Below are 13,810 nucleotides of genomic sequence, written 5' to 3'. Positions count from 1 at the left end.
TAACAACTAAGGTAACGTTTAGATTTTGTCACTTACGTGTTTTTTCTAATTTAATCATGTGAAATGGCATGTCCTGTTTTAATGTATACTTATACCGAAAAATATTGTGTTGATTGTCAGCATTTTTAAAGAATAGATCGCGTGCTGTTAGTTGTCTGTGCTTTCTACGAGGGTTACTGCTGTGAATTTGGCCTTATTTCATTTCCATCTTTTCGACTCTAAGGGACGCTGTTGGTCAGCAAAATATTTCGTTTTGCGTCGTCATCCAGTCCATCCCTTGACTACATTTACAGTGAAGGAGGCTCTCTGTGTTTAGTCGAGGTTTCGAACGAGCACGGTCTGAAAGACTGACAAGTAAACATTGAAGACGTTCTTTGATGTAACCGGGAAACGGATATACTCGGAGCTGTTTTTTCGACATATCAGCACGGAAAAGATCCTGCTTTTCGATTTTGTTCTTTAAATGATGCCGACTGAGAGATATGTATCCTCCATATCATTAAGATGGCGATTGTTTTGCGGACTGCGACGGCAAATCGGACTCCTTATGTTGCTGCTTTATGTGTTCAACATTGTCGGTGGTCAGATTCGGTATTCTATGCCAGAGGAGATGAAAAAAGGCTCTGTTATCGGTAATGTAGCGCAAGATCTTGGTCTGGATCTGAAGAGGCTCCGCTCTGGGCGGGCCCGTATCGTGACCGGAGAAAACGTTCACTACACCGAGCTGAAGACAGACAAAGGGATTCTGGTCGTGAATGAGAGAATTGACCGAGAGCAGCTTTGTGGAGATGTGACGCCATGTAGCTTCAGTTTTGAGATGATTTTAGAAAATCCAATCGAACTGCACAGAATCACTGTGGAGGTGTTGGATATCAATGATCACGCTCCCGTTTTTCCAAACAAAGATAAAGCTATCAGCCTTGAAATCAGCGAATCCGCGGTGGTTGGAGTCCAGTTTCCTCTGCAGAGTGCGGAGGATCTAGATGTAGGCCAAAACGCTTTGCAAGATTATATTTTGTCACCAAACGACAATTTTATATTGAAGCAACATGCAAATCCAGACGGAAGCAAATATGTTGAAATGGTGCTGCAGAAACCTTTAGATCGAGAGCGACGTCCACATTTCTCTTTGAAGCTCATCGCAGTTGACGGAGGGACACCACAGAGATCTGGTACAGTAAATATAGATGTTACTGTTTTAGATGCCAATGACAACATTCCAGTATTTAATCAAACAATATATAGAGCATCTGTGGTGGAAAACACAGTGAAAGGCACTAGAATTATCACAGTAAATGCCACCGACGCTGACAGTGGTTCATATGGACACATTACTTACAGTTTGTCTAAAATGAAAGGAAGTGCAGCAGATGTATTCAGTATTGATGAAAACACAGGGACTATCTATGTGTCTGGCCAAATAGACTATGAAAAAGACAGAAAATATGAGGTGAGAGTAGAAGCAAAGGATCAAGGTGGTTTAACGGGGACAAGTAAGGTTATTTTCGAGGTCATTGATGTCAATGATAATGCACCAGTTATAAATGTAATGTCATTTTCCAGTCCAACTTCTGAGGATTCACCTCCTGGTACTACTATTGTTGTTTTAAATGTAAAAGATGCAGATTCTGAGAGAAATGGAGAAATCAAATGTTCTATAGAGGGAAAACTTCCCTTTAAAATTGAATCATCTCTAACAAACTATTACAATTTAATCTCTGATCAACACTTTGATAGAGAATCTGTCTCTGAATATAACATAACAATAACAGCCACCGATTTTGGGTCTCCTCCTCTTTCCAGCTCAACTAAATTACATCTGAAAATCTCTGACGTCAACGACAACGCACCATTATTTGATAAAAGCAGTTATTCTGCTTACATCACAGAGAATAATTCTCCTGGGTTTTCTATATTTGCTGTGAGCGCTCGAGACTCTGACTGGAATCAAAATGCCAGAATCTCATATCTTTTAGAGGACACACAGGTCAGTGGGAGTTCAGTTTCTACTTATGTGTCTTTGAACTCTGACAGTGGAGTTCTCAGTGCAGTTCGGTCCTTTGATTATGAGCAAATCAAACAGCTTCAGTTGGTAGTGAAAGCACAGGATGGAGGTTCTCCTCCACTCAGCAGCAACGTGACAGTCAAGATAATAATTCAGGACCAGAACGACAACCCTCCTCAGGTTCTGTATCCAGTGCAGACTGGAGGCTCTGTGGTGGCTGAAATGGTGCCTCGTTCAGCAGATGTGGGCTATCTGGTGACCAAAGTGGTGGCTGTTGATGTGGACTCTGGACAGAATGCGTGGCTGTCGTATAAACTGCAGAAAGCCACAGACAGGGCTCTGTTTGAAGTGGACTCCCAGAATGGAGAGATCCGAACCATCCGCCAAGTGAGTGATAAAGATGCAGTGAAACAGAGACTGAGTGTTATAGTGGAGGACAACGGTCAGCCCTCTCGTTCAGCTACAGTCATTGTGAACGTGGCGGTGGCGGACAGCTTCCCTGAAGTTCTGTCGGAGTTCAGTGACTTTCCACACGACAAGGAGTACAATGACAACCTGACTTTTTACTTAGTGTTGGCTCTGGCTGTGGTCTCCTTCCTGTTTATCACGTGTTTGGTGGTTATTATCTCAGTGAAAATCTACAGATGGAGACAGTCTCGCATCCTGTATCATTCCAACCTGCCTGTGATTCCATATTATCCCCCACGTTACTCAGACACTTTGGGGACAACAGGGACTCTCCAACACGTGTACAATTACGAGGTGTGCAGGACGACAGACTCCAGAAAGAGTGACTGTAAGTTCGGCAGAGCTGGTAGTCAGAACGTGTTGATCATGGATCCCAGTTGTTCAGGGACGATGCAGCGGATGCAGAGTGAGAAGAGCATCCTGGACGAACCAGACTCTCCCCTAGAGGTCAGTTGAAAGAAAATTCTCTCTCTCTCTCTCTCTCTCTCGCTTTCTCTGTTTTTCCAGTAAAAATGTACAGCTTAAAGCCTAGACCTAACTGTCACTTTCAGCACCATGGCCAGCGTACCTGTCACTTTTTGTCTGTGAAGAAATCTCTGTTTGCAAAACTCTTGCAAGCTGTAACATTTTCCAATTTACATTCCATGCAAATGTTATCACTGGATTTTGTATTTTTTCAATTTCTGTTTTATTATGATCATGCTGTATATCCACATCAGGTATACTCCGTTTTTGTTTTTTGTTTTTTTTTTTTTTTTTTTTTTGGGGGGGGGGGGTATACACATTTGTTTTTATTTTTTTCCGTTCATGCAATCATACGTCGAGGAATTCACAGGAATTAGAGATTAAACTTACTGTACTCATAATTTTGAGAAATTTGGTCTCCATGTTTTCTCGATGTTAATGATCGTGTTAGTCCCTCTGTTGCTTACTCCTGCCTTTAAGCCATATTCCAATCTTCAACGTACTAACATTTTTTCTAAGTAATTTGAAATTCATGGTATCATAGTGTATGTTAAATACTAACATTTTCTGTCATATGTTGTACATTGCACCATCACTGATGCAATTTTAGAATTAAAGGGCTTATATTTTACAACAGACATTTGGATTTGTTTGACTTAAATTACTGACAAATCTGCAGCAAATGTACTGAAGTTTAAATTGTTTTATTTATTTTATTTTTGTTTGTTCTTTTACGATTTTTTCTACTTTATTGCAGTGCTTTAGTTCATCGGAAGTCACGTTCATCAGTATCTCAAGTTTTCTTCGTTTGCCGTCGTAAGAAACACTTTAATATATGTTATTTTCCTGTAAATGGTTTCCTGCTCTAGTAGTAATTTAGTTATATTTTACCCTATGAATAAGTTTCAATTTGAGGACTGTGACTGTATTATTTGTTCTCGTTAGGTATTCTGTTTGCAAGGACACTGGATTTGCAAATAATTTCCTCCACTGCGTTGATATTCATTGATTGGACTGTAAGGGACGCTGTTGGTCAAGTTAAATTAAATCTGAACAGTGTTTTAGGCGGTGCCATTCTTCTTTCTGCTCTGTGGATAGTGAATCTGCTTTAGACAGTAAACGACACCGAGGTCGGCGCCACTACGGGGCGAAACAAAGCAGGAAATACACGTCTGACACTAAGCTTCTCTGGTATTGCTTGTTGTTAATCCTTGGATTTTCGAAGTGTAGTGTTTCGAGAGAATCTTTTCATTTCATTTGCTTGCTGCCATGGATTTCTCAAAACATCCCTCCCGGACTCTAAGATGGCGTTTGTGCAGCACACTGACGACGCAAAATATTCTTTGTCTTCTTTTTCTCAGTCATATTGCTGCTGGTCAGATACGTTATTCAATCCCAGAGGAGATGAAGAAGGGATCTGTTATTGGTAATGTCGCAGTGGACCTCGGGATAGATCTGCAGAGGCTCCGTTCAGGTCGGGCCCGTATCGTGAGCGGAGAAAACGTCCAGTACACCGAGCTGAAGGCAGACAAAGGGATTCTGGTTGTGAATCAGAGAATCGACCGAGAGCAGCTTTGCGGAGACGTAACACCGTGTAGCTTCAGCTTTGATTTGATTTTAGAAAACCCCATGGAACTACACCACATTACGGTCGAAGTATTGGACATAAATGATAATTCGCCTTCTTTTCATCAGCACGACATGAAATTGACGATTAGTGAATCAGCCGCTCCTGGAGCACGTTTTGTTTTACCTACTGCCAATGATCCCGATGTAGGCGTTAACGGGCTCCATGACTACAATTTATCCCAGAATGAAAATTTTATATTAAAAAAGCATTCAAATGCAGGCGGAAGAAAATATGCAGAGATGGTACTTGAGAAGCCGCTGGATAGAGAACGATATCCAAGTTTATCCCTGAAGCTAATAGCAGTGGACGGTGGAACCCCTCAGAAATCTGGTACAGTAAATATAGATATCACTGTTTTAGATGCTAATGATAATTCTCCTGTTTTCAATCAATCAGTCTATAAGTCCACAGTGATGGAAAATGCAGCAAAGGGAACCTATATCACCACTGTGAATGCAACTGATGCAGACAGCGGATCAAATGGTTTGATATATTATTCTATCTCCAAAATGCAAGGCGGCATTAACAGTATATTTGAAATTAACAAAACAACTGGCGTGATAGTCCTTTTAGGGCAGGTCGACTATGAAAAATCAAAGAAATACGAAATACGTATTGAAGCGACAGACCAAGGAGCTTTAACAGACTCGAGCAAAGTCGTAGTAGAAGTGATCGATGTGAATGACAATGCACCTGTCCTTAATATGATGTCATTCACTAGTCCTGTTTCAGAGGATTCTCTTCCAGGTACAACTATTGGCATCATAAACGTAAAAGATCTCGATTCAGGTGAGAACGGACACGTAACTTGTACAATAGAAGAACGTTCACCTTTCAAGATTAAATCTAATTTAAGAAATTACTATACTTTAGTAACAGATTCTATATTAAATCGTGAAAGTATTTCACAATATAACATCACTGTTGTTGCGACTGATTCGGGAAGGCCTCCCCTCTCAACCCAAAGAACTTTCTATTTGAAGGTCTCTGATGTGAATGATAATCCTCCAGTATTTCCAAAAGATGTTTACAGTGCGTTTGTTGTCGAGAATAACTCGCCGGGAGTTTCCGTTCTGACTGTAAGAGCGCAGGATCCCGATGAAAACCAAAACGCTCGAATATCATACATTCTGGATGTTAATGACATAGGCGGATCTCCAATTTCTGAATATGTTTCTGTAAATGCAGAAAGTGGAGTCATACACGCGGTGCGCTCATTTGATTATGAACAAATTAAACAGTTAGTTCTCGTGGTGAAAGCGCAGGATGGAGGCTCTCCTCCACTCAGCAGCAATGTGACAGTGAAAATCATGATCCAGGACCAGAACGACAACCCTCCTCAGGTTCTGTATCCAGTCCAGACTGGTGGCTCTGTGGTGGCTGAAATGGTGCCTCGTTCAGCAGATGTGGGCTATCTGGTGACCAAAGTGGTGGCTGTTGATGTGGACTCTGGACAGAATGCGTGGCTGTCGTATAAACTGCAGAAAGCCACAGACAGGGCTCTGTTTGAAGTGGGCTCCCAGAATGGAGAGATCCGAACCATCCGCCAAGTGAGTGATAAAGATGCAGTGAAACAGAGACTGAGTGTTATAGTGGAGGACAACGGTCAGCCCTCTCGTTCAGCTACAGTCATTGTGAACGTGGCGGTGGCGGACAGCTTCCCTGAAGTTCTGTCGGAGTTCAGTGACTTTCCACACGACAAGGAGTACAATGACAACCTGACTTTTTACTTAGTGTTGGCTCTGGCTGTGGTCTCCTTCCTGTTCATCACGTGTTTGGTGGTTATTATCTCAGTGAAAATCTACAGATGGAGACAGTCTCGCATCCTGTATCATTCCAACCTGCCTGTGATTCCATATTATCCTCCACGTTACTCAGACACTTTGGGGACAACAGGGACTCTCCAGCACGTGTACAATTACGAGGTGTGCAGGACGACAGACTCGAGAAAGAGTGACTGTAAGTTCGGCAGAGCTGGTAGTCAGAACGTGCTGATCATGGATCCCAGTTTTTCAGGGACGATGCAGCGGATGCAGAGTGAGAAGAGTATCCTGGATGAACCAGACTCTCCTCTAGAGGTCAGTTAAATCATTTAACTTGGTTTCTGTGCTGGTATTTCACCTCATATTCGTTAAAATGACATTTAAAGGCATACCGTCATTTTCAGTACCATGGACAGCGTCTGTTTTCGTGTCACTTGATCTCATTGCTGCATTTACATTAATGTTCAGAATTTCAAGGAAATGATATTAGATTCATTTTGTCGCCATGCAAATGGCGTTTTATTATTTCCTTGGTGTATTGTTTGGACTTTGTTATATGTTGTTTCAGGACTCATTGCTTACTACTCTTTTTTGAACATGATGGATGACGTCTAGACTGTCTTAATAGACATTAATTACCTATAGTCACTTATAAATACTTGTTTCAGTGGTTCTTTTCTCACCATGGTGGTAATCAAAAAAATATTCTGTCACGTATTCGGCCTGTACTATTTATCAAACTCGAAGTGTTTTCTCATTCAGTGGTTCACCATACCATGATGTTGTTCATTTGTGTGACCTTGCAGTGCAATGCACTTTTTATTCACGTTTCTTAGAAGTAATTACATAACCAGGGGAGATTTTTTTTTTCGATTCAGAGGTTATGGTGTAATTGTTTTGCGTTGAGGAGTAACGTAGCGTAATACAGTGTTGACATACTTTGAGGTTATTTGATTGTATCCACTGTTTTCAACCACAGTGTTTCTCAGCATAAGTATTTGTTGCACTGTGTTTCTGATTCTGGACTCTAAGCGACGCTGTTGGTCAATACAACGTGTTTTCCACCACATTACCACACAGTCCCCTCCCTTACCACCGTGGCCTCTGAGAGAAAAGGAGACAGTGTGCATTATATAGGCTGGCGATAGGAGAAAACAGATATCTATATTCCGATATATGGATTAATTTGAAACGACATCATTTGTGTCTGTTGGTACATTGGATGCATTTTTCAGGATAGATATCGTTGTTGGATCGTTTTTCTTTTGCCATGGCGTGTGGAATCAGACATGACGCCGTGTGGGTAAAATGGCGTTTTGGCTGCGGACAGAATTGGCAGATTCTGTTCCTTCTTTTTTCTCTTACTCATTTGGTCACTGGACATATCCGATATTCAATTCCAGAGGAGATGAAGAAAGGCTCTTTAATCGGTAATGTTGCACAGGACCTCGGTTTGGATCTGAGGAGGCTCCGCTCCGGTCGGGCCCGTATCGTGACCGGAGAGAGCATCCAGTACACGGAGCTGAAGTCAGACAAAGGGATTCTAGTTGTGAATGAGAGAATCGACCGGGAGCAGCTTTGCGGAGACACAACACCGTGCAGTTTCAGCTTTGAGGTGATTTTAGAAAATCCTATGGAGTTGCATCAAATCACAGTTGAAATTACAGATATAAATGATCATTTGCCAGCTTTCAAAACAAATAGCATTAATTTTGAAATCAGCGAAATAGCAAACATCGGGGCTCGTTTTCCACTGACTAGTGCAGAAGACCCAGATGTGGGTGTTAACGGACTCAAAGAATATCTCTTGACTGAAAATGATTATTTTATTCTGAAACAAAACTCGAATGCAGATGGCAAAAAATTCGCAGAGATGGTGCTTCAGAAGCCGTTAGACAGAGAGACAAATCCTACTCTGACTCTGAAGCTCATAGCAGTCGACGGTGGGACTCCGCAGAGATCTGGTACAGTGAATATAGATATCACCGTTCTTGATGCCAATGATAATGCACCTGTATTCAATCAATCTGTGTACAAAGCTACAGTGATGGAAAACTCTGCCAGAGATACTTACGTTACCACTGTTAACGCTAGTGACGCAGATTTCGGGTCAAATAGTATCGTGAGTTATTATTTTTCAGATCTTAACAGTGGTCTCAGTGACTTGTTTATAATTGATGAGAAAACTGGCGTAATTTTAATTAAAGGTTCCATCGACTATGAAAAAGACAAAAAATACGAACTGAGAATTCAGGCCAAAGATCAGGGAGGTTTGACAGATTCAAGTAAAGTAATAATTGAAGTAACTGATGTTAATGATAACGCTCCTACTATCAGCGTCATGTCATTCACTAGTCCTGTGTCAGAAGATTCTCCCCCTGGCACAACTATTGGCATCATAAATGTGAAAGACTTGGATTCAGGTGATAACGGTCAAGTAAACTGTCGAATCGAGCAAAATTCCCCCTTCAAGATTAAATCTAATTTAAGAAATTACTACACTTTGGTAACAGATACTGTGTTAGACCGTGAACGTGTCTCAGAATATAACATTACTGTTGTTGCAAGAGATGCAGGAGTTCCTCCTCTCTCAGCAAAACGAACCTTTAATTTGAAGGTCTCTGATGTGAATGATAATGCTCCAGCGTTTTCACAAAGTGTTTACAATACTTTTATCACAGAGAATAATTCTCCAGGCGTTTCTGTTCTGACGCTCAGAGCTAAAGACCCAGATGAAAACCATAACGCCCGCATAGCTTATATTCTGGAGGACAGTAATATCGGTGCATCTCCAATTTCTGAATATGTTTCTGTAAAAGCAGAAAGTGGAGTTGTACACGCAGTGCGCTCATTTGATTATGAGCAAATCAAAGAGCTTCAGTTAGTTGTGAAAGCTCAGGATGGAGGCTCTCCTCCACTCAGCAGCAACGTGACAGTGAAAATCATGATCCAGGACCAGAATGACAACCCTCCTCAGGTTCTGTATCCAGTCCAGACTGGTGGCTCTGTGGTGGCTGAAATGGTGCCTCGTTCAGCAGATGTGGGCTATCTGGTGACCAAAGTGGTGGCTGTTGATGTGGACTCTGGACAGAATGCGTGGCTGTCGTATAAACTGCAGAAAGCCACAGACAGAGCTCTGTTTGAAGTGGGCTCCCAGAATGGAGAGATCCGAACCATCCGCCAAGTGAGTGATAAAGATGCAGTGAAACAGAGACTGAGTGTTATAGTGGAGGACAACGGGCAGCCCTCTCGTTCAGCTACAGTCATTGTGAACGTGGCGGTGGCAGACAGCTTCCCTGAAGTTCTGTCGGAGTTCAGTGACTTTCCACACGACAAGGAGTACAATGACAACCTGACTTTTTACTTGGTGTTGGCTCTGGCTGTGGTCTCCTTCCTGTTCATCACGTGTTTGGTGGTTATTATCTCAGTGAAAATCTACAGATGGAGACAGTCTCGCATCCTGTATCATTCCAACTTGCCTGTGATTCCATATTATCCTCCACGTTACTCAGACACTTTGGGGACAACAGGGACTCTCCAGCACGTGTACAATTACGAGGTGTGCAGGACGACCGACTCGAGAAAGAGTGACTGTAAGTTCGGCAGAGCTGGTAGTCAGAACGTGCTGATCATGGATCCCAGTTGTTCAGGGACGATGCAGCGGATGCAGAGTGAGAAGAGTATCCTGGATGAACCAGACTCTCCTCTAGAGGTCAGTTAAATCATGTAACTTGGTTTCTGTGCTGTTGTTTCACCTCATATTCGTTAAAATGACATTTAAAGGCATACTGTCATTTTCAGTACCATGGACAGCGTCTGTTTTCGTGTCACTTGATCTCATTGCTGCATTTACATTAATGTTCAGAATTTCAAGGAAATGATATTAGATTCATTTTGTCGCCATGCAAATGGCGTTTTATTATTTCCTTGGTGTATTGTTTGGACTTTGTTATATGTTGTTTCAGGACTCATTGTTTACTACTCTTTTTTGAACATGATGGATGACGTCTAGACTGTCTTAACAGACATTAATTACCTATAGTCACTTATAAATGCTTGTTTTAGTGGTTCTTTTCTCACCATGGTGGTAATCAAAAAATTATCCTGTCACTTATTCGGCCTTTACTATTTATCAAACTCGAAGTGTTTTCTCATTCAGTGGTTCACCATACCATGATGTTCATTTGTGTGACCTTGCATTGCAATGCACTTTTTATTCAGGTTTCTTAGAAGTAATTACATAACCAGGGGAGATTTTTTTTTTCGATTCAGAGGTTATGGTGTAATTGTTTTGCGTTGAAGAGTAATGTAGCGTAATACAGTGTTGACATACTTTGAGGTTATTTGATTTTATCCACTGTTTTCAACCACAGTGTTTCTCAGCATAAGTATTTGTTGCACTGTGTTACTGATTCTGGACTCTAAGCGACGCTGTTGGTCAATACAACGTGTTTTCCACCACATTACCACACAGTCCCCTCCCTTACCACCGTGGCCTCTGAGAGAAAAGGAGACAGTGTGCATTATATAGGCTGGCGATAGGAGAAAACAGATATCTATATTCCGATATATGGATTAATTTGAAACGACATCATTTGTGTCTGTTGGTACATTGGATGTATTTTTCAGGATAGAAATCGTTTTTGGATCGTTTTTCTTTTGCCATGGCGTGTGGAATCAGACATGACGCCGTGTGGGTAAAATGGCGTTTTGGCTGCGGACAGAATTGGCGGATTCTGTTCCTCCTTTTTTCTGTCACTCATTTGGTGACCGGACACATCCGATATTCAATCCCAGAGGAGATGAAGAAAGGCTCTTTAATCGGTAATGTTGCACAGGACCTCGGTTTGGATTTGAAACGGCTCCGCTCCGGTCGGGCCCGTATCGTGACCGGAGAGAGCATCCAGTACACGGAGCTGAAGTCAGACAAAGGGATTCTAGTCGTGAATGAGAGAATCGACCGGGAGCAGCTTTGTGGAGACGTGACACCGTGCAGTTTCAGCTTTGAGGTGATTTTAGAAAATCCTATGGAGTTGCATCAAATCACAGTTGAAATTACAGATATAAATGATCATTCGCCTACTTTTAAAAGAAGTAGCATCAGCTTTGAAATCAGCGAAATAGCAAACACCGGGGCTCGTTTTTCCTTGACAAGTGCAGAAGACCCAGATGTGGGTGTTAACGGACTCAAAGAATATCTGTTGACTGAAAATGATTATTTTATTCTGAAACAAAACGCGAATGCAGATGGCAAGAAATACGCAGAGATGGTGCTTCAGAAGCCGTTAGACAGAGAGACAAATCCTATTCTCACTCTGAAGCTCATAGCAGTCGACGGTGGGACTCCGCAGAGATCTGGTACAGTGAATATAGATATCGCCGTTCTTGATGTTAATGATAATGCACCTGTATTCAATCAGTCTGTGTACAAAGCTACAGTGATGGAAAACTCTGCCAGAGATACTTACGTTACCACTGTTAATGCTAGTGACGCAGACTTCGGGTCAAATAGTATCGTGAGTTATTATTTTTCAGATCTTAACAGTGGTCTCAGTGACTTGTTTATGATTGATGAGAAAACTGGCGTAATTTTAATAAAAGGTTCTGTTGACTATGAAAAAGACAAAAAGTACGAACTGAGAATTGATGCAAGAGATCAGGGAGGCTTGACAGATTCAAGTAAAGTAATAATTGAAGTAACTGATGTTAATGATAACGCTCCTACCATCAGCGTCATGTCATTCACTAGTCCTGTGTCAGAGGATTCTCCTCCTGGCACAACTATTGGCATCATAAATGTGAAAGACCTGGATTCACGTGATAATGGACAAGTAAACTGTCGAATCGAGCAAAATTCACCCTTCAAGATTAAATCTAATTTAAGAAATTACTACACTTTGGTAACAGATACTGTGTTGGACCGTGAAAGTGTCTCAGAATATAACATTACTATTGTTGCAACAGATGCCGGAGTTCCTCCTCTCTCAGCAAAACGAACCTTTAATTTGAAGGTCTCTGATGTGAATGATAATGCTCCAGCGTTTTCACACAGTGTTTACAATACTTTCATCACGGAGAATAATTCTCCAGGCGTTTCTGTTCTCGTGATCAGGGCTAATGACCCCGATGAAAACCAGAACGCCCGCATATCCTATATTCTGGAGGACAGTAATATCGGTGGATCTCCTATTTCTGAATCTGTTTCTGTAAATGCAGAGAGTGGAGTTGTACACGCAGTGCGCTCATTTGATTATGAGCAAATCAAACAGTTAATTTTTGTAGTGAAAGCGCAGGATGGAGGCTCTCCTCCACTCAGCAGCAATGTGACAGTGAAAATGACGATCCAGGACCAGAACGACAACCCTCCTCAGGTCCTATATCCAGTCCAGACTGGTGGCTCTGTGGTGGCTGAAATGGTGCCTCGTTCAGCAGATGTGGGCTATCTGGTGACCAAAGTGGTGGCTGTTGATGTGGACTCTGGACAGAATGCGTGGCTGTCGTATAAACTGCAGAAAGCCACAGACAGGGCTCTGTTTGAAGTGGGCTCCCAGAATGGAGAGATCCGAACCATCCGCCAAGTGAGTGATAAAGATGCAGTGAAACAGAGACTGAGTGTTATAGTGGAGGACAACGGGCAGCCCTCTCGTTCAGCTACAGTCATTGTGAACGTGGCGGTGGCGGACAGTTTCCCTGAAGTTCTGTCGGAGTTCAGTGACTTTCCACACGACAAGGAGTACAATGACAACCTGACTTTTTACTTGGTGTTGGCTCTGGCTGTGGTCTCCTTCCTGTTCATCACGTGTTTGGTGGTTATTATTTCAGTGAAAATCTACAGATGGAGACAGTCTCGCATCCTGTATCATTCCAACCTGCCTGTGATTCCATATTATCCTCCACGTTACTCAGACACTTTGGGGACAACAGGGACTCTCCAACACGTGTACAATTACGAGGTGTGCAGGACGACAGACTCGAGAAAGAGTGACTGTAAGTTCGGCAGAGCTGGTAGTCAGAACGTTCTGATCATGGATCCCAGTTGTTCAGGGACGATGCAGCGGATGCAGCGTGAGAAGAGCATCCTGGATGAACCAGACTCTCCTCTGGAGGTGAGGTGCAATATATAAACTCTTTGTTTATACAACTGCTCATGTTCTGTACTGAAAACAATTTCTAAGAGATGATTGATTCCACGTTAGCTGGGGTCAAGTACTTTCAGCTTTTTTCATTACCGCAGGGGTGGACAGCTCATCCTTAGCTGACTGCTTTTGCCCGACAACCCTCCCTCCCCCCCCTTTTTTTTACAACTTGTAAGCAGAAATGCATGCAAGAAACTTTATTTTGTCGCTGCTACTACTACTAAACTAAAAAACACAACAACACAACAATGATGGGCTAATAATAATAATAATAATAATAATAATAATAATAATAATAATAATAATAATAATAATAATAATAATAATAATAATAATAATAATA

General features: G+C 41.9%; 5 protein-coding genes across 33 annotated transcripts in view; all 5 read left to right on the top strand.

Annotated features, from left to right (window-relative positions):
- LOC111576782 (protocadherin gamma-C5-like) overlaps positions 1-13,810 on the top strand; it is a 353,923-nt gene that overhangs the window by 151,242 nt on the left and 188,871 nt on the right. The gene's annotated exons all lie outside the window — the stretch shown is intronic.
- Positions 263-2,929, top strand: LOC111585141 (protocadherin gamma-A11-like). Its single transcript, XM_023294538.3, has one exon. The coding sequence runs from the start codon at positions 464-466 to the stop codon at positions 2,927-2,929; it is 2,466 nt and encodes an 821-aa protein (XP_023150306.3). The 5' UTR covers positions 263-463.
- Positions 3,995-6,670, top strand: LOC111585140 (protocadherin gamma-A5-like). The gene has a single exon (XM_023294537.3). It carries the CDS (start codon positions 4,208-4,210, stop codon positions 6,653-6,655), a length of 2,448 nt encoding a protein of 815 aa, XP_023150305.2. The 5' UTR covers positions 3,995-4,207; the 3' UTR covers positions 6,656-6,670.
- Positions 7,440-10,067, top strand: LOC111585142 (protocadherin gamma-A9-like). The gene has a single exon (XM_035941084.2). The coding sequence runs from the start codon at positions 7,602-7,604 to the stop codon at positions 10,050-10,052; it is 2,451 nt and encodes an 816-aa protein (XP_035796977.2). The 5' UTR covers positions 7,440-7,601; the 3' UTR covers positions 10,053-10,067.
- LOC129350338 (protocadherin gamma-A11-like) lies at positions 10,809-13,634 on the top strand. The gene has a single exon (XM_055016534.1). The coding sequence runs from the start codon at positions 10,996-10,998 to the stop codon at positions 13,453-13,455; it is 2,460 nt and encodes an 819-aa protein (XP_054872509.1). The 5' UTR covers positions 10,809-10,995; the 3' UTR covers positions 13,456-13,634.

Source organism: Amphiprion ocellaris, chromosome 13 (assembly GCF_022539595.1).
Source record: "Amphiprion ocellaris isolate individual 3 ecotype Okinawa chromosome 13, ASM2253959v1, whole genome shotgun sequence".
NCBI lineage: Eukaryota > Metazoa > Chordata > Actinopteri > Pomacentridae > Amphiprion > Amphiprion ocellaris.
Note: the sequence above shows the minus strand (reverse complement) of the source record. Positions and strands in the feature narration are given on the sequence as shown.